The sequence below is a fragment of the Phallusia mammillata genome, chromosome 5 (genome assembly GCF_965637545.1).
Source record: "Phallusia mammillata chromosome 5, kaPhaMamm4.hap1.1, whole genome shotgun sequence".
Classification (NCBI taxonomy): Eukaryota; Metazoa; Chordata; class Ascidiacea; order Phlebobranchia; family Ascidiidae; genus Phallusia; species Phallusia mammillata.
Genome location: NC_137256.1, coordinates 15,508,768 through 15,536,349, shown reverse-complemented (window position 1 = coordinate 15,536,349; position 27,582 = coordinate 15,508,768). Strand labels below are relative to the sequence as shown.

General features: G+C 36.0%; 2 protein-coding genes across 2 annotated transcripts; one reads left to right on the top strand and one right to left on the bottom strand.

The window, feature by feature from the left end:
* Positions 1–521: 521 nt before the first annotated feature.
* On the bottom strand, positions 522–3,077 carry LOC145229090 (uncharacterized). The gene is made up of 3 exons (XM_080094354.1): positions 2,100–3,077; positions 1,743–1,850; positions 522–1,288 (listed from the first exon to the last, which is right to left on the bottom strand). The coding sequence occupies exons 1-3, from the start codon at positions 3,000–3,002 to the stop codon at positions 1,115–1,117; spliced, it is 1,185 nt and encodes a 394-aa protein (XP_079950480.1). The 5' UTR covers positions 3,003–3,077; the 3' UTR covers positions 522–1,114.
* A 2,354-nt stretch (positions 3,078–5,431) lies between these two features.
* Positions 5,432–27,582, top strand: LOC145229593 (structural maintenance of chromosomes protein 4-like; the record flags this gene model as incomplete). The annotated part of the gene is made up of 23 exons (XM_080094939.1): positions 5,432–5,553; positions 5,995–6,093; positions 9,248–9,408; positions 16,991–17,182; positions 18,124–18,300; positions 18,999–19,104; positions 22,998–23,184; positions 23,246–23,386; positions 23,457–23,607; positions 23,672–23,836; positions 24,149–24,382; positions 24,445–24,630; positions 24,691–24,852; positions 24,908–25,108; positions 25,166–25,321; positions 25,383–25,611; positions 26,285–26,474; positions 26,539–26,665; positions 26,728–26,919; positions 26,979–27,158; positions 27,219–27,334; positions 27,400–27,510; positions 27,570–27,582. Coding segments are annotated over exons 2-23 (3,429 nt in total), but the record flags the coding sequence as incomplete, so codon positions are not given.

Below are 27,582 nucleotides of genomic sequence, written 5' to 3'. Positions count from 1 at the left end.
AAAATGAATTGAATGTTTCTTTCTTGTTATTAGCCTGTATGTGCCCAACAAATTTTTTCATTGCATGTTACATATGCGTGCATACCGCATGTTTATCAACGAAACAATAAAAACACATTGTCAACGATCATTAAAAGCTACTTTTCAAAGATGTGGTGTTAAATATAAAAAAATATAAAAAAAAAATAAAATAAAAAGACAATCATAATACCTGGACCACAACAAAACTACATGAAGAATTCAAATTACAATGACACGATCCGGCCCATGACAAATCGTCAATGCACTCTTACCTATGACTCACCAACTTGGAATAACGGTCTTGCTGTTTTTATTTGTTTGCATTTTACACAAAATTTGAGATTTGATTATTTACCACACAAAATTATGTCATGCCATATAAATAGGCTACTCAAAAGTGGTTATTTTTTGGTTCAAATCACTGAAAACAGCAATTGTATAGTGGTAAACTCACAGCGTTTGTGGGTCACTTAATAAAATTTTGAAACAAAACTATTGCATCCGCAATAGTAAACGTTTATTTCACATTATTATTCATTGGCTACAAAATGTTTGCTTGCGACAACACAAAAAAGTCCGTTTTTTATAACCTAATATTTCTTAGTCTTGTGTAAGACATATTATACTTCAACAAACTACAGTGTGAATTCTTTTGGCGAAAAATATTACTCACAAAGTTGCAAAACAGTGGCATGTCAGTTCTAAAAGCTAACGACATATCATATAAAAAGTTCGGGTAAAAAATACATAGTCTCGAATAAAACATAAACATTTGCAATACTTGAAAAGTCATTTGCTCGCAGCACAGTTGCTATTTTTCGTGATGTGAATAACATTTTATCGACCAACTATTTTAGCAAAAATTATTGGTACCTTGGTACGTTTATTGTACAAAGGACTTTAAGGCAGCGATAATCAAAATTAACTCAGTAGTCTTTCGATGTGTTTATACAGTTGTAATTTGGTAAACGTTTTGTAGATGTTGACAGGTAAAAGTATGTTGTTTCACATGTGCATAGACTTACAATTAAGAAGTCCGGTTGCTAAACATTTTGCCGTAAATGCAAATTTCAAATGCATGGTTAACTAGGCATCAAGCAATATTATCGGAATTTTCGTCATTTTCATGAATTAGCGTTTCATCAGGTTTGTTTGAGCATGTAGGTTCGTGTTCTTCAAGCAGATTTCCCAACTTTCTCTTCTGCGCCTGTAGTTTCTTGACACTGTCTCGTAGAACTTCCTGCTCACGTTCCAGCTGCTCTGCTTCCTGAAATAAAGAAAATATAGTCATAGCGTTTTCCTATAGACAGCTGCCCGTCGAAACTTTAATTAGATGCTCGTGTATGTACATTAATCATTGGCAAGAGGTATCAGATAAACTATAGCAACAAGGGAACGCACATTGTTCAGCAATAAATTCTTACGGCCATTTTTAACAACATCTAAAATTTTGCAGTAAACATGATGTACACCATTCCATTTCCAATAATATTCAATGTCGTTTGCCGACATATTTATTAAAAAATTTAAAGTCGCTGATGAATTTTGGATGAAATGATTCGTGTAAAGCTAAAATTTTTATTTTGGCAGTTTTTGGTCAATTGCCAGTGACGTCATTTCCTCCACGGAAAGTTGCTATATTTAAAGGAGGGAAGGCAACTATGGTATTAGTTTATTGATCACTGAAAAAGTCTATTAAGATAGTTTGTATTTTCGTTTGCCTTTTCCAGACGTTCAAGTAACTCTCGTCTTCTATTGCGACACTTTGCTGCCGCCACACGGTTCCGCTCCCGTTTTACACGCATTCGTTCTCTTTCGTCATCAGAAAGCTGTAGATAAATAACAACAACAGCTAATAAACCACATAGCAGTAGGTAACTGTGCAGATTATCCCACAGAATCCTCCCACGCTATCAAATCCACAGGAAACGCACCTTCCATGACTATATACGAACGAACAGGCTGCTTTGGCGTTACAAACCAAAGACTCCAACAAAAAATATTCATTACCTCACTGTACTTTTACGTTAGATCTGGTAAATTAATCCAAAAATGCTAAATATTTTTATAATACTTACATCTTCAAGATCAACCGGAGGGGGCTTAAGATATGACAAATCTCTCTCTTGTCTGAGTGAACTGGAACCTTCTGCAGGATTATTACTGATGCTTTTTCTTTCCCATAATGAAGGCAATCTTTCAGCAGACTCATGTTTAAATGGATAATGCCTTTGTTTTTGTAGCAAAGACGGATATACACTGTAGCTTGTGACAGAAGGTAACAGAGGTTGATGGAATTCTGTTGCGTATGTCTCCTGCTGTTCCGGCGGCATTGAACATGGCTGTTTTCTGTACTGTTGCAGTAAAGTTGTGTTATACGCCTCGATACCCGATGGGTCCTGGTTATAACAATCGGTTTTTCCTTTGCTTTCTCTTTCACCATAGTACTGTGCAGCACCATGTACTAAATGATGCTGGTGTTGTTCACCACTCCATTCTTCATGCTCTGAACGACGTGTCGACAGCATTATATGTGGAAAGCCCTTCACGTTCGACGGTTGTTCGCAATGGTTATGAAGCCTGGACGTAGATTCGTTGTACTGTGTTAAATCCTGATATTCTACTGCAGTTGAGGCAGTTCTGACATCCATTATCAAATTTTCTCGCCCAGCCGAAATGTCAGAACAAGTTTGAACTGTTTGACTGTGATACTCTGATTTACTATCATCCATCGGCTGCTCGTATGGTGGACGCGAATTCCTTGTTACAGGGGTAAGTTGTTGACTCACAACAGCCACTAGTAGACTGTCACCTCCGCTCACGTTTATGCCTGAATAGCCGACATCCGCACTGTACTGTGTTCTATTGTTGGTTTTATAAGGCTTTAAAACGTGTATTGTTTTAATTTCTGCGAAAGAATATCGGTGTCCACCGAAATTCAACAAATTTTCGCAGTTCTGAACCTTTGAAATAATTCCCATTCTATTTCAAACATATTTAACTCCAATGTTTGTTTATTTCATCATGTTTCTGCTTTTAAAATCAACACAAAAACAGTAAAACAAATTTAATTTTTTCGTATTTTTTGCTAATCGCTCATTTGGTTTCCTTCAAATTTTCTGACAAATGACGTCGAAACAATACGCCTATAGCGGTGAAATGATGATTCATATATAATGGCACCAGCATGCACACGTGCTTTTCTGAACAAGACAATCCTTTTGCACACAATCATGTAAAATTAAACACTATATCCTTTCACTTGGATAGCAAAGTTTTTTAAAAAAAATTAAAGTAGAACCCACTTGACATTTCTATGTTGACGAGTGTTTCGAGCGCGGCCATTTTGTACCGAAAGTTCTGATTAAGCCATGAACACTACTGCCACGAAAAATGAACTGCAACTTAAACAATTATATGTCGGACTGATGCAACCTAAAACAACAGTTGTTTTTTCGTTTAACATATTAAGTTTATGACTTGTTTGAGTGAACGCCATGTCAGGTTTCGCGCTTTTGACCGGCATGAATCATCAACCGCGCGTGGCGTCACTAACACGATGGCCGGCAATTCATCGATTTGTCGTCGATGGTGTGCTGTGCTTTGAGATAACTATTTGGTTCCAACTTTTCTACTTTTTCTGGCTGTGGTTGATGTAAGAAGCAGCAAAACAAAATGGCGGTTAGCCCTTCTTTCCTTGTTCTAATTCAAACGTACCTTCGATGTAAACTTAACATTTAAAATCACCTTGTTACGGTTCCAGCACCACTTGCAGACTAAGCAAATATACAAGTACACGACTCAATAACGTACGAGCAGTACTGTTCTTGTTGTCCAGAAAACAAACACTATTTCTTTTCTTGACTGGTCCCAAGTAAGCAACTGCTATAATGACGTTTAGCCAAGCGCACTTTGGTCAACCAAAGAGAGGGGGGAATTCCATTCCAGCCTCACTGAGTTCAGTTGTTGTCGTACGTACTGACTTTACATCGCTAAACTATATAGGTACCTGCTAGTTTGCCTTATTAATGTGTACATATATCCACTAATAGCATAATCTATACTGTTAAGATTTGCTTGACTTCCTTGACCGCTTTGTTAGCTTTAATGACGCAAAACATAAGAATGTCCTTTGCGTCGTCCTGAAACTTGATGAAATCATCGCAGCGTTTCTATTCAGTTTTGTCCATAAAAAGGCGGTGATCGCTTTCATCAAACAAGATGTAGTTTGCCAGTAAATAATTTGTAGAGTGGATTAAAACAAACATTTTGTACAAAAAAAGATATAACAGCAGTTTACGCGGATTTCATTTAGGTTTTTGCATTCAAAATTCTTTGCCAAATTGAACAAAATGTTTTTTCGCTAAAATGTTTATGGACGTTTCGTTTGTGATTGTGATTTAGCCAGTGTCAAAAGTTTTTTACTGAAAAAACAAACATATTTTAAACCAGGAAAAAGTTTAGACGTCGCGGATGATTCATCGCGAGGAAACCGTCTGTTTAGATTTGTCACTGGCGAATCGGAAACATTGAGCCGAATTCGCCAACATATTCGACAAATCGGTTAAGTTCGGTGTTAAAAACAAAAAAATATAGCCTATTAGTTTGACCATGAAAATAATACTTTAAATCATACAAAATATGAAAATACAACACACGCCGCACTTATAGGCTGTGGATATTTGAAATGTAGCCTACCTGTTATAAACTAAACAACCACTTTACCTACACATTTGAAACAGATGCATCACAATAATAATTAAAGTTTAATGTAGGTATTTTAAACAGACTAAAACTAAATGGAGTAGCACACTTTTTTCGATTTATATTTTTTATCGGCAAGGAAGGAGTATCACGCTGAACCAAATAGGCTGCAAAACAACCATTTCGCCACCATTTTTGCGATAAATTTATTTGAAAAAAATTTGCATCGAAAAATAATTAAGCTGAGGCTACCGTTAATGATTTGTGTCTTACAAAAAATCAATTAAATTAAAAAGTAGTAGGCTACGGTAATTAAGTCCGATCCAGGTAGCAAATTTGGTCATGTTTTTTATTATTTTAGGATAATTTGCAAAATATAACAAATAAACAAACAATAACAGTTTGGTAAAACACATTTACGATAGTTTTGTTTGCAAAATTTAACCATAGACTACTATAAGTAGTCTATGATTTAACGCGTTTTTTTAAATCGTGATTTGTACTTTAATGGACTAGGTAAAAGTATGACAAAACTTTTACCGCTACACAATAGACCCAAAATTGTAGGATCAAAATTGTATATGACTATATGTATGTATTCAGAAAAATAATTGTAAATTATTGTGTATTTTTGCAAATAAAAATGTGTCTGTTTCTTCTTGTGTATTAAATTAACGACAGTGAATCAAATACTACTTTTGCTGTTTTGCTGCAGGTGCGTGTAACTATGGACACACAAACCCGTGAAAAACGCGGGAAACTGTTAAATATTTTTCCAATTCCAGCGAAGTTGTGCAATGCGCAGTGACTGCAGTCTTCGACTCATCGGTAGGTGCAGGTCAATCAACAGGTTCAATACCTCACAGCTGTGGCCTTAGATTTTAAAGCTTTCGCGTTTATCTTGTTTTTTCAACAACATCTGTTTTGCACTTGCGCGTTTGACCTTCCTTGTCAGTTTGTAATTGTTGAAAAAACTAACAGTGGTAAATAGTAAATTTAGTTTGATTTTTTTCTGCTGCACGGCGTGTAAAGTTTGCCTGTATTTTCAAAAAAATATTCCTACTTGAGTTAACCTTTTGCACATCATTTTTATGCTATGATTCAGCCAATTTTCACAACTTTGTTCCTTTTATGAGATGGAAATAACCTGAATCGTAAATAAATAGTATGCTAGCGACAACATTTTATGCATAAAAATCACTCTTACACGACAGTTAACCATATTTTTCTTTTTTCCCAACTATTCGCATTACCTGGGATAATTTACAGCAGCATCACAGAAGTCAGAAATTTCCCGTGTAGTAAATCAATAAGAAATGGAAGTGGATGCTGATGCACATAGTGAAAAAGATACCCATGAAACCAATGGTAAATTTATCCTTCTTAATTTTTTAGAAGCACACAGGAATATGATTATTATGGGTCCCCTTCCCTGAAGGGGACACATATTGATTTTACTCAAATTGTTGTTGTTTTTTCTTTTTTTTTTCTTCTTTTTTTTCTCCCCAAAGTTTGTCCGACTCGTTTTTCCATGAAATGTTTGATGGATTTCGATGAAATTTACACAGATGGTAGATATAGTTATGTAGATGTGCATCCCACTTTGTTTTTGTTGATAACCCCAGTATTTACCCCGCTAGCCCCCTTTTACCCCAAAGTTTGTCCGACTCATTTTGCCATCAAATGTTTAATGAATTTAGATGAAACTTACACAGATGGTAGATATAGTTATGTAGATGTGCATCCCACTTGGTTTGTGATGATAACCCCACTATTTACCCGCTAGCCCCCTTTTACCCCAAAGTTTGTCCGACTCGTTTTGCCATCAAATGTTTAATGAATTTAGATGAAACTTACACAGATGGTAGATATAGTTATGTAGATGTGCATCCCACTTGGTTTGTGATGATAACCCCACTATTTATCCCGCTAGCCCCCTAAAATGTTTTTTTTTTCACCCATAGTTTGTCCGACTCTTTTTTCCATCAAATGTATGATGGATTTGGGTGAAATTTGCACAGATGGTAGATATAGTTATGTAGATGTGCATCCCACTTTGTTTGTGTTGATAACCCCAGTACTTACCCCGCTAGCCCCCTAAAATGTTTTTTTACCCCACAAAGTTTGTCCGACTCGTTTTGCCATCAAATGTTTAATGGATTCGGATGAAACTTACACATATGGTAAAGATAGTTATGTAGATGTGCTTCCCACTTTGTTTGTGTTGATAACCCCAGTATTTACCCTGTTAACCCCTTAAAATGGGTGAGGTTTTATACAGTGTCGGAATGGGCTGAAATTTGGATAGCTTGAAGAAGAGGCCATTTATAGGTGTTGATTGTTGTGTTCAACCCTGTAGCCCCAACATTCACCCCACTAGCCCCCAAAGTGTAAAACGTATTTGTATGTTATTGGGCACCACAAACGAAAGATTTCTGTGGCCCAATAGTGTTACAAGGGCAACCAGTTGTGTGTTACTTGTGTTTGTGGGTTGCTTGTTGGACGTTTTTGTGGCATGGCAGTTAGGGGGTTGTTAACAGCCCTATGTAGTCAGAAGCATTAATGGTTGTTGCTCAAACACCTCTAGTGGTCAAACCTTTAAACATTGGCGGATTGGGCTCAAATTTTGTAGTACTATTGATTGAATTATTGTGGTTTCATAGTATTATTATTTAAGCCCAGTGCTGATCACTGTGTTTTACCTTACAACACCCGACTTTCTCATGGTTATCTCTTGAAATGCATTATTTTTAACTTTGCATGTGTGGGGACCCATGAGTTTCTGCCTGCAGAAACAACTAAGGTTATAAAAGACGCTGGATAATGTGGGACCCAATATAAAATAAGCAGAGGAAATATATGAATGTTTTAAAATAGGTTATAGTGTATAGGCAATGACAAAATGTGCTAAGCCACCCTTCTAGTTTATTATGGATTCCCTTCCCTTCAGGGAAAATTGTTTTGTCCATATTGTTTTCTAATGCTGATTTGTTCCAAGTGTGTGGTCACAAATTTTTGCTTCAAACTTATTTAAATTTCCACACATGTCAGTTAGTTATCTAAATTTAATTCTCCCAATGTTTGAATCAGTGGTTCACTCACAGCCCCCCAAAACATTTCAAAAAGGAATATACTTACCTTCAGGGAAAATTGTTTTGTCCACGTTGTTTTCTAATGCTGATTTGTTCCAAGTGTGTGGTCACAAATTCTTGCTTCAAACTTATTTAAATTTACACACATGTCAGTTAGTTATCTAAATTTAATTCTCACAGCCCCCCAAAACATTTGAAAAAGGACTATACTTACTAGAGTTCGAGAAATCGATTTTATGTTGGATTCACCCATTTTAACGTCTTAACCACTAAATATTCGTTTTTAGATTTACTTGTTGTTTATGTCAGCACAAGTCCTGTTGTGCTGGCCGCTGGGAATGTTTGTAGTATTCAGGGCAAGAAAAAAATGCAAATTCTGGAAACCTAGTGGAAGGTTTTCCCCCACTTTTCAAAAAATCTCCTTAGTTGGGATTCATAAACTAAATTCACCAGACTTCACTTGCTTTTGCCTACATAACATGTCTTCCTAATTGATTATTCTATATTCGCCATTCCTGCTACATTTGTGGAAAGCCTGTTTTCTAGAAAACATTTGCAATTTTAGCTGAGGCATCGTTATCCAGGTAAAAAGAAATGCTAAAGAACCTTGTGTTACTCACTTGTGTAATAAAACCATTGTAGAAACGTTGAGCCCATCAAAAGGTCACCATTTCTTAAAAGCAAAAAAAGGCCACTAAACATGCACTTTTAAATTGTGTATATCCTGGAACATTTTTAGCTGATCTGGTTTATTATTTTAGCCAAGTTGGCCATGAAATTTTGAACTGCATACGTTTGTTCCAAAATGGTATATCCACCTGCTGAAGTGTTTAACTTACCACAAAACATGATTTGACAAAGCATATAAAAAAATGAGAAAATTTGAAAAACTTTGTGCATAAGGTGCAAATCGGGTTTTCTAAAACCACAACTAAGCTTTAAAATCAATCGCCAAGCTGATGGCCTTCTTGATTGCAGATTGAAACAGTCTTTGCTTATTTCCCCCATCTACAGCGTGGTCTTGTTCATGTCTTTGTCACCAAACTGCAATTTTGTGATAGATTCCACACAAAATTCACTGTGGGTTGTCAAGTTACAGCCCATACTATGTGTACACTGTACACTATTTCTGTACATTTATTACAATATAATGTAAAATGAATATGGAAGGATTGATACCTCCTACTAATCTGTCCTTAATAATCCAAAAAATAATAATGTCACCATTTTCACTGAACCAATCCATAAACATGTGTGTGGGGACCCATTCGTTTTTGCAATCATGATAGTAGTTCAAATAGAGTGTGTACATAGTAAATCGGGTATAGAATATATAAAATGGAAATATAGGGTAAAGACATCTTTCTAGTTTTTTTATTGCAAAAAATAATAATTGCATCTGGTTAACCAATGCTTTTAATTTATTTAAGACTTAGACTGTCTGGAATTGCCTGAGGGAATCGTCGTCCCCCCTCCACCATGTGTGTTTGGTGTTGGGGGCAAAGGAGACCCTCGATTGATTATCACCCACATTGTCAATGAGAACTTCAAATCATATGCGGGAAGACAAGTGCTTGGACCGTTTCATAAGGTGGGTATATTATGTTAAGTGAAACAATGATGTTGTAAGTAATTTGATTATCAATATTTATTGATTATTATGGGTCCCCTTCCCTGAAAGAGACACATATTGTTTTTGTCCGTATTTCTTTTTTCTGTCTAACGCTGGTTTGGTAAAGAAAGAGTGCTTCAAATTTATTTAAATTGGGACATATGTTAGTTATTAATCCAAACTTGATCCTCCAGCAGTTTGACCCCCAATTACCCAGCGGTTCACCCACAGGCTCCCGAAACGTAAAAATTTTAACACTCGTTTGGTAAAGAAAGAGTGCTTCAAATTTATTCAAATTTAGACATATGTTAGATATTAATCGAAACTTGTTCCTCCAGAAGTTTGACCCCGAATTACCCAGCGGTTCACCCATAGGCCCCGAAACGTAAATTTTTTAACGCTGGTTTGTAACGCTGGTTTGGTAAAGAAAATTTTTTTTGCATTGTTTGCACACAATAGGCCTACAAAAAGTCTGTCGCATGTGGCTACTAGGCTGGTAATACTCTTTTCAGTAACACAAAATCTGTTTAGGGCAGTTTGAAAATCAAAAGTTTTGGCAAAAGAGTTTTAATTACATCACACCTGCCAGTCCATATATTTTAATGTGGCCGTACGGCCGCGGGTTGTACACCCTTGACTGAAACTTAAAGAAACGGTTCAATTACTATCGTTTCTATTCATAACACATGAATTTGTATGTATAAATTAAATTTCGATAAACGTCTGTTTAAATAATAGCTTTCAACTTAAAAAGTAAGAAAAATTTAGTATAATTAGATAAAAATCTGAAAAAATACACTACAATTGTTGTTGACTGTTCGTGGGCTGCATTGGAGGGCTTTGTGGGCCGCGAGTTTGACAGGCTTGCAATAAAGCCTATTGTTTAGCAATGGAGACAGTCGAATCCCACTTTCTCTTTCATTTAAACTTATTCAGTTGCACAAACTGACAAAAATAAGAATATAGAATTACTTCTACCTTTTCGCGGTCCCCGCAAAATGCCCTAAAGGACCGCGGACCCCAGTTTAAGAACCGCTGCGTTAACCATTTTTGTGATCTAAACACTTCTATTCCGGAATAAATTTAGAATATTCGGAAGTCACACGGACGGTGACACAATAAAACGTTAGACACGATACTCTGATCCTTGTCAATTAACTTTGTGCGTAGGCTTCTGTTTAGTTAAGTTTATTAGGCTAAGCTCACTACTCTTACTATCTTTGAAACAATAAGCACATATATCATGGGTCGCCAACCTTTACCACTCTAAAACCATTCAGACCAATTTCACACATAACTAAAAAAACAATGGGAGTCACAAAGACCTTTTTAAATTTGAAATAAAACGCCTCTGTAAAAATGTTTTTATGTCTCACGACATTTGACTTTTCGTTGTTAGTTAGTTTCTTGCATATTAGGTACACAGTTAAAGCAAATGAAAATTGTATTTGTGTATTTAATGCGTGTTGTCAGACAACTAATAACAAACAGGTATTGTTACGCGCGCACACACGCTGCAAAACGAAACAGCAACCTTGTATGTTAACCTGCACGCCGCCAGTTTACCTCTTTAAGTTTCATGGTATAGACCAGTGGTTCTCAAACTTTTTTATTGTCGGGGTCAAATGGTAGTTTTTTAAGTGTGTAGGGAGCCGCAAAAAACGAAACCTTGAGAAAATCACTGAAGATTATTACCCTGAAAGCTAAAATAGCAATATTTGGTGGTTTTCTGAGGTCTGGTGGTAGCCGCAGAATAAGTAGTTTGGAGCCGCATGCGGCCCCGAAAACTGAGTTTGAGAACCACTGGTATAGACGCTGTTGTAGCTATCTACTAGAAACTTTCTCCGTTGGTACATTAATTTCATAGTATTAATTTTTTTCTTAAAATTCCTGACTTTTAAGTACATTTTGACATTTCTCCCTGACGCAGATTTAAACACTAAATTCCCTGACTGCCAGGGAAATCCTGACGTATGGCAACCCTACAATAGAGTAACTTACTGGTTTACGATAGCAGGAGGGCTCAGCTTGACGTCGAACAGACGTTTTACGAGATGTCGTTTTGGTGATTAGAAATCAGCTGTTGTGCACAGCAATGCCATGTCGTTTTATTAAGTTATCACTCACATTTTTAGTTTTGGCGAAGGTTTTACACCTATGATGTGATTTAAACCTAATAAGCGTGCTTTGGTTTTGTACATGTCAAGCAAAACTTTGTTAATCAAAATAAAGATGAAAAAAATAAACTTGACTTTTTTGCAAAATAAATGTTTTTTTAAATGCTTGTTGTCAGGTTGGCCGCCGCATGATCACGGGTTACTTAAGGTCAACTAGTAGGTATTACAAACACAGTTCAGAACTTTCTTTCGTCATAACGTAGCGTTTTTTGACAATCAATTTAGGAATCAATACTCAAGCCATGTATAAATTAGGCTTAACGGTATTGTAGAACACTCAGGACGGCGTGCTATTGAAAACGGTGTCAAAAGGTCAAACAGTCGTTTGGCGTGTGCACCCTGAGAGGTTACTACAGGTCAATGGTACTCGTTTTGCGAAACAAAGTTAAATGAAAAACATTTTGTTATGTACACATTTGTAGCAAATTGCTTTTTAATTTAAAGTGTCTGTAACACAACTGTTACAGCTTTCTAAAAAAAATGTGTTTAAAACCCGACCTTGGACGACAATTTCTGGGTCAAAGCAAGAGATTAAATTAAAGTATTTGTTACCTATCGAACGTTGGTAGCGAACAATGAGGCAAAATATTTCGATACCGAGTACGAGTATCGATACCACTGAAATCATTCGCTACCATCGATACTGAGTACCGGGTACTCGTCCCATCACTAGATTATGTGGCACATTGGTTTATGTTTATTTACACATATGTGTTGTATGGTGTAACTAAAATATATTTCTCAACCATAAATGCTTTTCTGTGTATGTTGGACTCAAAAATATTGGTTTATGCAAATTTCAAATCAACTGCTTATTTGTTAGGTCTTTGCACTGTAAGTGTGTGTGAGGCAAATTTGTTTCTGTATTTGGAAGCAATGATACTGTTATTTGCCCAGTACAGGAGACTGGGTATAATTGTGACATGGGCATAACCCAAATACAGCATAAATGAAACCACTCTGAAAAACTGTGACATTATTGGTTACTGTCCACTTTACCTCCAAAACCAAACACAAAACAAGTCTGGTTTTATTTAATTTTAACAACTAATTTAGTTAAATTCTTAACAGTATCTAGACCAGTGGTTCCCAACCAGGGCCCATGGCCCCCCAGGGGGGCCACAAGCTGTGTTCCGGGGGGCCACGGGCGTAGATTCACAAGAAACACCCACTAAAAGTCATTTTCACTTTAACTTTATTCCCGAATTTAATCGACTATTTCACATACTATTTGTTTGTAGTGAGGTTTATCATGCTCATTTACTCTATTAGACCTGTTTAAGGCCAAAATTAATACCGCATTCCAACGCTAGATTGCTATCTACATTTTAAGGGGGCCACAGGTCCTACAAGGTAACTTGAAGGGGGCCATGAGGCCAAAATGTTACTTTAAGGGGGCCATGGTCCAAGAAAGGTTGGGAACCACTGATCTAGACTTTTTTAAACTTTATTTGTAAGGATGTAGTTCATTCTCAGTTGGCTTAAAGTACCGTTTCAATCATAAAAGTCATGCATCAGTTATTAACAATTATCGCATGATAATGATAATTTAGCACCATGTAATCTGTTGGCCATTTTGTTGTCATTTACTTGTAATTACAAAGTTAGCTTGTTTATACTGTACATGCTGCAAGTGACAGAATTTGCAGTTGTCAACAAGTTTTGCTTTTATAAATGAAATGCCATCTTATATTTTGTAATACTGTCAGATAACTTGCAAAGTCATAAATTAAAAAAAAAAATCTGTTTTAAAAAAAGTTGGTTTTTCACATTGTCATGTTGTTTGGCCTTGTTTCCTGTAATCCTATAATAATAGGTCAATATAATTATCAGGGCAATGGACAGTTGATAGCTGTTTTGTTTGAGTTTTTTGCACTTCAGGTGTGTTTAAATGGGCCTAACTTCTAAGGATTGATCTTTCAAACAAACAAGATTTTAAACATGAAATTTCCAAAACTAAAGTTTTTACAAAATCACCCAAACCATCCCTGGTCTTCCCTAAAATGTAAAACTTAAAGTTAATTTGAAGTTTTTAACTATTGAATGTAGATAAAAAAAAAAAATTTTAAATTAGAATTTTCAAATTTAGCTTTGTCCCTAACATGTCTAAACAAAGTTAGGATTGTAAAAAAGTCCTGAATTGTGCCAAGTTGAAAAAAACGAGAACTTAACAGTGGGTTGTAGATGGGATGTTCAAAGTAGAATATCGAATCCTTTGGATTCGAATCCAGTTAGATTCGAATCTATTTTGGCCGTTTATATCGGGTAGTTGGAACCGATATAAATGTGTGCTCTCACCGTTGGTAAAAATGTAAACACATGCGTTACGTTTTTACGTCGTCGCCTGGTCATTGAACCAGTTGCAAAAGACAGCAAGTGACTCGTCGATGTCAAATTAGGGACCGCTGTACAACGCCTTAACGCCAAGTCATGATTCGCTATAACAACGCCATAACGACGGTTGTGCATTGGAGGCATAATTAACGATTAGCGCACTTGTTACGCATCTGATCATGTGATTACGTTTATGCCGTTAAACGTTTTCCGACTTTGACAACAAAAAACATTTAACGGCCATGGCGCTAGGCAGCGATTGGAAGCATGGGATTGTCTGTTAATGTCACAAAAACAGTAAAGGAATCCCAAAACATATGACGATTGGTTCATTTCTTAACCCCATACAAACATAAAAATGCAGTGAGAAAACGCTGCAAAGTTTACGTGGTGCAAAGTCACAGGTAGTTTAATTGGGATTTGAAAATGTATCACCCAATGTCCCAACTTTGTTTGCAAGGGTGCTTGTTTTTGCAGTTGTTTTAGGTTAACAAATGTTATATATTTGTACACTATGGAGTCTATGTCAGTCCTCTACCACCAGACAAATCAAAATACCACAGCATGCTTACAACATAGTTACGTCTACTAAAGGCAATAAAAATCACTGAAAAAAATCGTTATAATTAATTTTTACCCTTATGCTAATTTTTCTGGTTTTGTGGATTTTGGGGATTTAGTTTCAATGCAGTTGTGCAAAGTTTTTTTCCCAGTGTTTTTCTTTGATTTGGTTTGTTCTTTGTTTACACCTCAAATGAAAAATATGTTTTATAATGTATTAAACTGGTCTACTTTAGTTGTTGTCAAGATTAATGATTGCACAGTAAAAAATAATATAAGAATTGGATTCGATATTCTAGATTCAAAACAATTATTCTAGAATACCCAATTATTCTACTTTGAACATCCCTAGTTGTAGAAAAGTTTTTGTACAAAAGTTGTATGTTTTTTTTTCAAAACCACAGCCCGGTATAGTTTTTTCCTCATTAACATAAATCGACATAATATATATGTAGTAAGTAACTGTATAGTTTTAAAAAAAAATACCATCTCCTGGAACTTTTGTTTTATGGTTGCATAAGAGTCCATCAGTCATGGTTACAAACAGAATTATAATTTGTTTTGCAAGCCAAAGTTATAAAAAATATATCCATTCATTCAATGCCAAACTTTTACCAAACTGATAGATTTTAGTTCTGGCGTATGCAGGCCCAAGAGGTTCAAGCCCCAAAACTAGTCCAACTTGCAACTTTAACACTTTCTGCAGCTCAAAGCCCCTAACATCAGCATCAAAATATGATCAGTTGCTTCAAAAGACGCCTATTTGGAACAGGGATCCACCTGTTAAGTTGCCAAACATCATGAATGCACTTGGTTACTATCAGGGCGTATCCAGAAATTATTAAAGGGGGGGGTCCAACAATTTTTTTGGGGGAAATCCCTAATGACGTCACACGTCGTTCAAAACGACGCGTTATGCGGCAAAGCACTTTTTCCAAAATTGGCGGTTTCTCTACCCATCTAATTGACAGGAAGAACAGGCAATTTTAGCGAAAGCTTTGTAGTTTTCTGATTTCGCCGCTGCTATCTAGCTTACTCAGCCACACTGCAGCTGCAAAATAAGCGTGACTGTCAGGTAATCAAAATCGTTGCTTAAAAAAACAGGGTCCAATTTCTAAAGAACTAAATCTCTTGCTGAAGCGGTAATCCTACTGTTAAGTTGCGCAAAGTCACGAATGCACTAAAGGTGGTAACTGCAGAAGGCATAAATTGTGCCTGGCAAGTAACAAATTACCCTAATAACATAACTCGATTTACATCGATCTAATGTTTTTGACAAACTATTACGTGTTTGGCGGATCAAAGCAACACAACATTACACGTTTTTAACACTTTTACATTGTTCAAATGCAAAAACAGTTTGATATGTTGCACTTAGTGCAGTTACCACTAAGCAAAAAACTGCTACCAGCGTACTAGCCGGAACGTAACTTTCCGATTGTTAGCGCATAAACCTCCTTATTAAACCCTTGTTACGTCACAATTGGCGATTAGATAACAAGCGAATACAAGAGATTGAAGGCTAGCGTCTTTGAGATAACGACTCCCTGTTATCACGCAGTGGTAAACGGAACGATTTTGGCCTATTTAATGTACGCACAACTTTTTGAAAAGGGGGGGGTCCGGACCCCCAAACCCCCCCCCCCCCCTTGGATACGCCACTGGTTACTATAATACTTAAATTGTACAAGCATTGGCGGGTTACCAATTACCTCAACAACATAGTTTGATTAACAACGGTTGAATATTTGTGACAAACAATTGTTTGGTGGGTCATAGACAAAATACTATCAAAAGTTTTTCACTATTTTTGTCACATTCAACATTATTGGTTTAATGCACATACAGTTTGATACTTCTTGTGTAATTACCACTTAGCAAGAAATTGCAATCAACGGCCTCTTGGTAGACCCCCTAAACCCCCTATCTTTGGTTGTGACACTGTTACAGAACTTAAGTTGCCAAGATAGCCAAGTGGTTAGCCTTGTGTTTGCAAGATTGTGGGTTCTAATAGTTTTGGCCATGTGTGTTTTCCTGAGCAAGAAACTTAAGCGGCATTTGGCATTGCTCCAACCCAGTGGTATCTGATGGGTTCAACTCCCTAAGATAAAAAAATGAAATACAAAATGATGCAATAGACTTGCAATAAAACTGACAGCTTGTGGTGAGCATAATGTATTCAGGCATTTACCCTACTAGGAGAAAAATGAGAAAAACAAACATTTGTTTTCTAAATTTACTTCACTTAAAAATAAAAATATCAAATACTGAAGTTATTCACAAATACTGAAGATTGTGCGCAAACGTGATAACAGCAATACATTTTAAAAAGCATTCATAGCACATTTTCATGCTGTTTATTGCATGCTGTATAATAAGCTGTTATAAAATGTTTTCTTCTTCAAATTAATCAAAGGAAAAGTTACTCTATGTTGCGGTTGCTATACTTGCACCATTTCACTCTACGAATTAAAATATGTCCATTATAGAGTTTTACAGGAATTGTTGGACCAAATGGAAGTGGAAAGTCTAACGTAATAGATTCCATGTTGTTTGTGTTTGGTTACCGAGCAAATAAGATAAGATCAAAAAAACTTGCTGTCCTCATACACAACAGTGAAAACCACAAATCTTTTACATCCTGCACTGTTGAAGTACACTTTGAAAAAATTGTAGATTTGGTAAGTTGATGATTTAATTCTGTACTTTTAAAGTTGCATTGGCAAACTATGATTTTGTGAGGTAAATTGGTAACAATTGTGTGTGCGTATTACAACTTTTGTTGTGATCCAGACAACTATGTATTTGTTGAAGCAGATGTGACTTTGCCAAATAAAGCTTTCGGAAATGTGACTTTGGTTCTTTAAACAGGTGGAAGGGGTTTCAAGATATCACTGTTTTGTTGCCATGTGCTTTGTAAAGTTTTGTAAAAATTTACAAGCAAAACCGGTCATAGATCAGAGCATAAAGGATGACTTCTGTTGTTTAGGGCGTTCAGGTTTCAACATGTACTGTTTGACAAGAAGCTTTATTATTGTACGAGTAGCGTCCCAACAGCGGGCATGCCTGGACTTTGTTGAATATGTCCGACCTGTGTCGGACCTTCTTTGTAAGGACGTTCCGCTTATTGCAATAATATCGAATGAACGTGCGAGGACGCTGACTTGCTATTGAACAATTGAGAAAGCCAAACAATTACTTTTTAATTTTCAATGACAGTCGGAAGGTTAAATTCTAAGGTTGGTCGGGAAGGTTGAGGCTTTTCTGTTTGGTTTAAAGCGACGGGCCTTACGTTTATTTCACAGTCGTCGGGCCATCAGCTGTGTTTTGAATGAACAGTTAAGCACAGTTGGTTCAGCACTACAGTTTTAGCAAACAAGAGATGGGTCGGTGGTACTGGAAATACTAATCAACTGTGCCGAGGTTATTGGACGTCATCTGATCAGGTTTAAACCCAATGCATTGACTAATGTTTGCGTTTATTCGTAAGTCAATATTGGGCAACAAAACAACTGAAACGGGGCTTGGTTTTATACATCGAAATGTTCAACTAAGGTTTTATATTGCTGGCTCGTGTTTTTATGTTTACGTGTTACCTCATTTATAACGTAATCGTTAACAGGACAATGGCGGCTACTGCACTGTTCCAAACAGCGCTTTCTACGTTTCAAGGAGAGCTAACCGAGACAATACGTCACAGTATTTTATTGAGGGAAAGAAATCCCAGTTTAAAGATGTTGCATCGCTACTTCAAACCAGTGGAATAGACCTCAATCACAACCGATTTCTTATTCTGCAGGTAAACTTAGCCATTTTTGTCGTTATTTATGTAGGTTAAGGTACTTGTGCTCGATGTAAATGGTATCAAATAGTACTAATAGCAACGTAGCAGCACACAAAACTATCATTGGTTTAAATGATGGTTGTTGGGGGCTGTTTTCTTGCTTTTACGATCTGCCGTCAGAAACTACTTTAAAGTTGCTGTGCTGAAGTGAAAATTGGGACAGATAAATAAAACTATAAAGGAGAGATAAAAATGCCTGCAGTAAATATAGCAGCAAAGACAGTATTGGATTGACATTTTGTCCAATACGTCTTTTGCGGCTTGCTTTATGCAGGTACGTTCAACGTAGTGCATCGATGGACAGTTTCCGAATTAACAACTCTCAGACAATTACTAATGTCTAGTCGCATTTTTCCAAAAATAATTTGTCATTCTAGTGTTGGCCCAATAACCGGTACCGGCGCGGATTTTTTCACATTCCTTGAAGTCCAGCTGACCCTGACGTCACAATAGATTGTGGCGTCGCGTGATGTTGATTGTACCGAATCGCTTTGCGTTGGCATGGAACGGTGTCGATTTCGAATCGACCTTCGTTGGTCTTTGTCATCTTTGACTTTCATTGATATATGCCAGGACATGAATAGAATATAACAGAATTTACAAAACTTTTAACACACCTACACCTTTGTTGTTTTATTGCTGTTTTTGTAAAGGGTGAAGTTGAACAAATAGCTTTAATGAAGCCAAAAGCGGTAAATGAACATGGCGATGGAATGCTGGAGTATTTGGAAGACATTATTGGATCATCACGCTATAAAGGTGCATGTTGGGCCAAACCAGTTTCATGTCAACTTCTCATGGGTCTCCTCCCCTGAAGGGGACACATATTGTTTTTGTCCGTATTTTTTGTCTAAATATGCGTTTGGTCAAGAAGAATGCTTCAAATTTACAGAGATGTTAGTTATTGATTCAAATTTGATCCTCCTGAAGTTTGACCCCAAATGACCCAGTGGTTCACCCACAGGCCCCAAAGACTTTTTTTTTTTTTTAAAACCACTGTACTGACTAAAGCAGTGCTCTTCAACCGGGTATACTGTATACCCAAGTGTATACCACATTAAAGCTAGGGTATACGACTGAAGAAAGGTATACAAAGGGAATACAGCTGAGGTCAGTGTTACTAAACATCGCTATTTTTATGAAATGCAGGAAGACATAGCATGCTGGTGACCTATGTGAGACTGACCTGCTTGCTGTAAATATTATTGCGTCAGGTTGGGATTGTTGCGTCAATAATGTGAATTATGAAGCAAATAAGCACATCCCTGGGGTCTGTTAAGGTTGAACAATGTACTTTCTGAAATTTTACTTTTAAAGGCCCTGGAGTAAAGGATTGTGAATACAAAAAATTGAGAACAAGTCAACACCACACCACATGTCCACATCGCTGAAAGATTGCAGCAACAAGCCAGCCATTAAATCAACTTCTTAGGTTTACACACTTTTGTATGCTAAATTTCCTGGACGTAGCACAGGGTGTGCACAACCTTTCTGCGGTGACGGCCGCATCGTAAATCCTTATTAATAGTGCCTGATGGCCAATTTAATTTCTAGCTTGTTACGTAGAACAGTCTAGGGATCAGACTTTACTGTTTATAATGTCACCATCTAAATTGTGACGCTAATGATGCCTGTTTTCGCATTGTTTACCCATAATGTGCTTACAAAAAGTCTCAAACATGCGGCTTCTGGGCTAAATATTTCAGTTTACATGTTCACGGCCACAGGTTGTCTACTCCTGGCCTTTTGTATGACAATAATTCACGCGACCAGGCAAGTAGCCTACCTATTGGTAGACTGTTACGTTCTATGCACAATTATAAATTGCTATGTGTAGGATATACAAAGTTGCTTAAAAATTGTAAAAGGTATACAACGGGAAAAAAGGTTGAAGAGCACTGGACTAAAGTATGTGATCTAGGAGTTTCATGCTTTGGTAGTTGGTGCCGTATAAGCTATTCTAAAGAATTAAAAATGTTTTAATTTGATTGACCCATTTTCACCCCCTTAAACCCCGAAATACTCGGTTTTAGCTTTTTCAGTCTTTTAGGTCCAAAATACAAACCCTAATGTGCTGAAATTTGAGACAATTGTTTGTAGTAAGTTACTCATTATGCATTTTGAATTTTGGCTCTATTAACTATATGGTTACCATTTTAGCCCGTAATATGTGTACACTGAACAGTCAGTCAAATAAAGTTCCAAGAGAGTAATTCACTGGTTTACAATAGAGGAGGCTTGATTCAGAGCAGGAGGTCTCTGCTTGATGCCAGGCAGGCATTTTATGAGCCAGTCTTTTTGGTGATTAGAAATAAGCTATTTTTGCGCAGCAATGCTATAATTATGGGTGCATCTTGATTTCACTATGTTTTGTTTTTTTCCTTTTTTCTCCGGTGAAGTTAGTCCACGCACTTTTGGCATGGAATCTTTGGTGGATTTGGATGAAACTTTCACAGATGGTAGATATAGCCATGTAGATGTGCACCCCACTTTGTTTGTTTTGATAACCCCAGTATTTACCCCGCTAGCCCCCAAAATGTAAAACGTTTTTGTGTGTTGCTGCGCACCACAAACAAAAGATTTCTGTGGTGCAAGTGTAATAAGGGTAACATAGCATACGGTACTTGTGTTTGTGCATTGCTTGGTGGACGTTTTCGCACATGGAAGTTAAGGAGTGTTAACAGCCTTATGATGTCAGAAGCATTAACGAATGTTACTCAAAACACCTCTAGTGGTCAAAATCTTAAACACTGGCCGATTTGGATAAAATTTTACATGATTGTTGATGGGGTCATTGTGGTTTCATATTTTATACTTTTGGGTCTAGAACCCCATCAGTTACCCCGTTAACCTCTTAAATGGGTTAGTGTCAGAAATAAACAGTGTCAGAATGTAATGAAATTTGGACAGCTTATAGAATTTTCGTTTATAAGAGCTGTTTGTTGTGTTTAACCCTGTAGCCCCAGTTTTGACCCCTCTAGCCCCCTAAAAAGGGTGAGTTTTTTAAACAGTGCCGGAATTGGTTTAAACTTGTATATGTGCCATTGATTGTTGTTGATTGTTGTGTTTTACCCTGTAGCCCCACCATTTAACCCATTAACCCCTAAAATGGGCGAAATTTGTAAACAATGTCGAATTTGCATGAAATTTGGACAGTTAGTAGATTATGCCATTTTTAGGTGTCGATTGTTAAGTTTCACCCTATAGTTCCAACATTTACCCCACTAGCCCCCTAAAATGGGTGAATTTTTAAACAGTGGCGGAATTGAAGGAAATTTGGACATCTTGTAGAATTTGCTATTTATAGGTGTTGATTGCTGTGATTTATTTTATTTTGCCACTATTTACCCCTTCTTGCCTATAAAAATGAACATTAAATATTAAGATTATTAGTGATGGGACGGGTACCTGGTACTCTATATCGATGGTATCGAACGATTTCAGTGATATCAATACTTGTACTTGGTATTGAAATATTTTGTCTCAGTTTTCGATACCAAAGGCCGGAACAAGATAAAAATATGGACAACTTTTTGCCAATATTTGCTTCGGCCAGCACAAAATGGGGAAAAAGTTCCGCAAGGTTACGAATATTTTTTTCGATATCATTTGGAGATTACATTTTTCTGCATGTGTGTGTTCATACCTGTACCCCGACCATGCAGATAATTTATCCAGTAATATACAACACTATACTTAAGTACTCGGTACTTGGTATCGAAGGTATTTTAACGTGGTACTCGATATCGGTACTCGCTTCAAAACCTGGTATCGTCCCATCACTAAAGATTATAAAAGACGATGGATAATATGGGACCCATATAAAATAAGTGTAGGAAATATATTAACGTTTCAAAATAGGTTGTAGTGTATATGCAATGGCAAAATGTGCTAAGCCACCCTCTAGTGCTATTATTAAGTTACATGCGCATTTGTAGTTTGGGCGAATGTTTTACACCTTAGACATGATTTAAACTCGATAAACATACTTCGGTTCCATATATGTCAGGCAAAGCGTTTATCAACATGAAGGTGAAAAAGATGAACTTGACTTCTCCGAAAGCCACGATAAATGGTCTTTAAAGGGTTGTTGTCAATAGGTCACTGAAGGTCAACTTGTAGGTATTGCAAACACAGTTAGATTTTTGTCACAACGTAGCTTCTTTATTTTTGACAAATAAATTTGAGAATCAAATGAATTTAATTTAGGCAAAACGGTCATGTGTCAATAGGTCATTAAATGGTCTGAAAATTTGTGTTTAAAACTGACCTTGGTGCAATCTTGAGGTCAAAGCAAGAGATTAAATTAAAAGTATTTTTTCTGTTCTTTTTCACTGCTTTTCTAATTATATGACAATAATGATGCAAAAAGAATATGGACATAACTTTTTAAACTTTGGTTTAATGCTTTCTAATACTTTGTACTTTGTCCATGAATGGAACATTTGATTACTGTAAGTAACTAAGCTGCACAAACACATGTGTGGGAACCCATTCGTTTTTGCTTGCAAAAACAATCATATGTGTAGATTAATGATGTTGGATATATAATATATAAAATTGAAGTGTAAGCTCCTGCCACATAAAACTTCCTAACATTGGTGTAGCTACACCTACAATATGACACATTGTATAAACATTTTTATTTTTAGATGCCATTGATAAACTTGGCAAAGAAATTGAACAACTGGATGAAGACAGAAAAGACAGATTATCCAGAGTTAAAGTAGTTGAGAAAGATAAAGAACAACTTGAGCCGTTGCGAAATGAAGCATTGGAATTTTTAAGAAAGCAAAATGAAGTTTCTCGACTCAACAACAAACTGCTTCAATTATACATGTGTGGAACATTTTTTGCTGTCTTTAAACAAAAATAGAAATCAATGTTTTTTTCTACCTAGACTTGCTGTGACCAAAGAGGCAGAATCATTTAAAAGCAAATTGGATGACATTCATGAAGAGCGTAAGGGTATAGATGAAAAAATAGGAGAATTTAAAAAAAGGAAAAAAGAGGCAGTTAAACACTGTACCACACTTGCCAAGTTAGTACTTTTTTTATGTTGTTTGAATTGAATGCAATAAATTTTTTTTTAAAGTTGCTTTATATTTTAGGCATTTGGAAGATGCAAGTGCGAAACATTTGGAAAAGAAAGAGCAGATGAGAGAACTTGAAAAAAGAAATGTAACTGTTTTTGAAGATAGAAAACACAGAAAAGCAAAACTGAAGGAACTGATGAAAAAAATTGACAAAGAAACAAAGAAAGTAAGTGCCCCAGGTATACACGTACATTTTTTGTTGGTTTTCTTTTAAAAACTATGCTTGTTAGTTGGAAGACTTGATGAAGCGACCTGATGATATTGATCAAGAAATTAAGGAATTGACAGAGGATCGATGTGACATGTTGAATAGAAAAAAGGAAACAGAAGCTTCCAAACAAAAAATGATGGAAAGTTTGCAACAAGACACGAAAAATCTGCAAGAAAAAAAGGAGGTTATTGTTTGAATGCTCATGACATGATGTACCTTTTTGTGTTTGACCAACACTTACTGATAAGGTTAAAACAGGTCAAAAGTTTGGTGTAAATTATTTGCTTAGTTTTTTTCTGTAGTTGGTTTGAGTTTTGTCAAACAAATGCACTTCATGAAATAGTTTATTGCAGAATTTGTTTGTAAGAATGAAAGCCCTTCATAATTTTCTGTGACATGTGTGACACTACATAACCTGATCATGGTTGACTATTACAAACAATACGGCATTATTCTAACACAGTTTTGACTCATTGGTCAGTTTTCTTCTATTTAGGAGTTGGAAAATTTGTTATTGACCAAAATGAAATATGTGAATGAGAGCAAACAACTATGGGAGGTTAGTGATGAGGAATTGCAACTTTTTGTTAGAAATGTTAATAAAGCTCAAAGAGCTTTGGATGATTGTAAGAAAAAAATCAGCGGCTCGGCACTGTCGAAAAAATCTTCTAGCGAGGAGTTGAGTAAATTAATCAAGGAAGTGCCTTCTCTTGAAAAGACAATAAAGGAGGTTGGTTGTAACATGATGTGGTATAAGTAAACATGTTAAACATCATCATGCCTAAATTACAGAATACTACCAAACTTACTTCATTAAAAAAGCAAGAAACCCAACTGGAAGTCGATGTGGATAATGAAGAGTCCGTATTAGCTGAAGCAAAACATAATGCACATTCCAATCGATCTAAGGGTGCAGTTGTAAAATTTCTCTTACAACTTAAGAAAAGTGGAAAGATACCTGGAATATATGGAAGATTGGTAAATCTCTATTTTCAAGTGTGAATATTGTAACAGTCTGGTTACAATTCATGTTTTCAGGGAGATTTAGGTGTCATTGAAGAAAAATATGACATTGCAATTTCTTCTTGTTGTTATGCTCTGGAACACATTGTAGTTGACAGTATAGAAACTGCACAACTTTGTGTGAAAGCTTTAAAAACCAATCAAGTTGGTCAGGCCACATTTATTGCTTTGGACAAGGTAAGCTTTGGTATTGCAAAAAGTTTCTCTGTTTTTACCTCCACATCAATTTCAGATGACAAAATATCAACATGCTGTAAAGCAAAAATCCTCTTCCCCCTTACCAAGATTAATAGATTTAATTACGCTTAAAGAGGAGAAATTTAGAGTTGCTTTTTATCATGCACTAAGAGAGACCTTAGTTGCCGATGACATAAGCACTGCAAGCAAAGTTGCTTACAGCAAAACTAAGCGTTGGAGGGTTGTCACCACTCAGGTAAAATATATTGCATGTAATGTGTCTTAGCTGGTGAGTACAATAATTACCTTTAAGGGTGAGGTAATTGACACATCTGGAACTATGTCTGGGGGAGGTAACAAAGTGATGAAAGGACGAATGGGTTCAAATTATGTTGCTGATGAGATTGACCCCGCAGAAATTGACAAATTGCAAAATCAAATCAATAAAAAGAAAGATACATTAAAAAAGGTACTTTTTGTAACATACTTTAGTTAAAACAGTTATATATCAATTTGAATTGGTTTTGAAGATCAGATCAAGCATTGTAACAGTTGAGGAAGAACTGTCACATGATGAAAACAAATTCAACAAGTTAAAATCAAACATAAAAATGTTGGAGCACAAGATTATGAGTGACGAAAAAAGGCAAAATGATTTGGAGCAACAGTTGCCTGGTTTGGAGGATGAGTTAAATAATGCACAACCTGATAAGGAACAACTTTTTAAATTAAAGTCAAAATCTGCGGCTCTGAGAAAAGGTATGTATAAGTAATTTACTGAAATATTTGTTGGGTTGTTACATTTAAGTTTTTTTTAATTGCCTTAATGCAGCTCTATGGCATTATTTATTCTGCTTTGGGGAATTTCCCTATAAATGTACTCTGTCACCCCTGCACACTTGTAATTTACATGTCAAGCAACCAGGCGTTGTTTTGTTGTGTATTCCGCTTTTTAATTTAACATGGTTCTGTCCTGAAGTGTAAGCAGACCTGAACTTGTAAGTGCAAGCACGAAAACTGTTCAAAACATGGCATTAGCTTCTATCATTTTTTTGACTTCTATCATACTCACTCCGCAAAAAAATATTTCCACTACTATCTAGCCAGAAAAATTACAGCTGCAAGATCGAAGTGATTGTCAAATATGATTATTGCTACTTGCATAGAGACAAGCATCACTAAAATGACCATTTTATATGTGCCAAAATAAATTACAATTACATAAAAGTAGTGCCAAGTATTGTGACAATTACATATTTGGTGTCTTAAACAATTTAACAACATTGGCGTCTAACTAATTTACACTACTAGCAACCTTAATATGTGAGACAGTTTTTGGATTTAAAATGAAATCTGATTTGTTTAGTTTTTCCTCTTAAACATGACTTAACCCCCTCATATTTTTAATTTTCTACGAAATAATGCATTGCAGACTATGACAAAGTTGCAAAAAATGCTGAAGATCTTGAGCAGAAAAAAGACAAAATTCATGAAGAGATTTGTGAAACAACCAACGAGCGTATGAAACCACTTCATGACAGATTAAAAAATTTAAATCAAAATATTGACGAAGCTGCTAAAAAATTGACCAAGTTAAAAGTTGCCTTGACCACATCCAAACGGTAGGAAGTTGCTAAATGTTCCAATATTTGTTTTCACAATATATTTTGTATCCATACAATGTAGTAACCAAGAAAAGTCAATGAAAACCCTTCAAAACCTAGAATGTGAAATAAAAGAAAACAAAGAATGCATTGAAAACCTCGAACAACAATGGAAGCAATTGGAAGTGGATGGAGCCAACGTTTTGGAGGTAAAATCACTGTTAGGAAATTACTTTGATAGTGCACCATGTAAATTTTATTATATTTTCAGGAAGTTCATGTCTCTGAAATTGAAGATAAAAAATTGAGTGAGGAACTGCACCAACAACAAGTTGAATTAAAAAAACTTGAAGATGAGGAATTGAGCTTTTTAGATAAATGTAAAAAAATAAAACAACTGGCAGATTCATTAAATTCAGAATACAATTCACGAATGGACAAGGCAAAAGATCATCAAGAGGAGGTATGTTAATAACGTATATTTTTATTGTACAATTTTATTGACAACATAATTTTGCCCAGCTTCAAAAGTTAAAGCTGCATGAAATAGATGATGAGGAAATTGGAGAGTTCGAAAAGTATACTGAGGAAGAGTTGGTGGATGAACCAGGATTGAGGAATCAAATAAATATTTTAGATCATGATTTATCAAATATGAAACCGAGTATGAATGCAATTGAGGAGTACAAAACCAAACAAAAAGTATGTACAAATAATCGACAAGATTAAAATGTAAGTATTGTAATGTTTCTTCTTTTTCAGATATATCTTCAGCGTGTTGCTGAGCTTGACAAAGTGACTGAAAAGCGTGACCAGTATCGCGGAATGCACGACCAACTTCGAAAAAATCGTTTAAATGAGTTTTCAGAAGGTTTTTCGTAAGTTGCTTATACTGTAGTAACTTGTAAATGGTCATGTATTTCATTTGTTTTTTACCCTTAAGGGTTATTACAAACAAACTGAAAGAGATTTATCAAATGATCACACTTGGTGGAGATGCAGAGTTGGAGTTTGTTGATTCACTTGATCCTTTTTCAGAGGGAATTGTTTTTAGGTATGCATTTATTATACAATGAATCTAGCTTATGCTAATGTTAACTTTATATTTTGCAGTGTTAGACCTCCG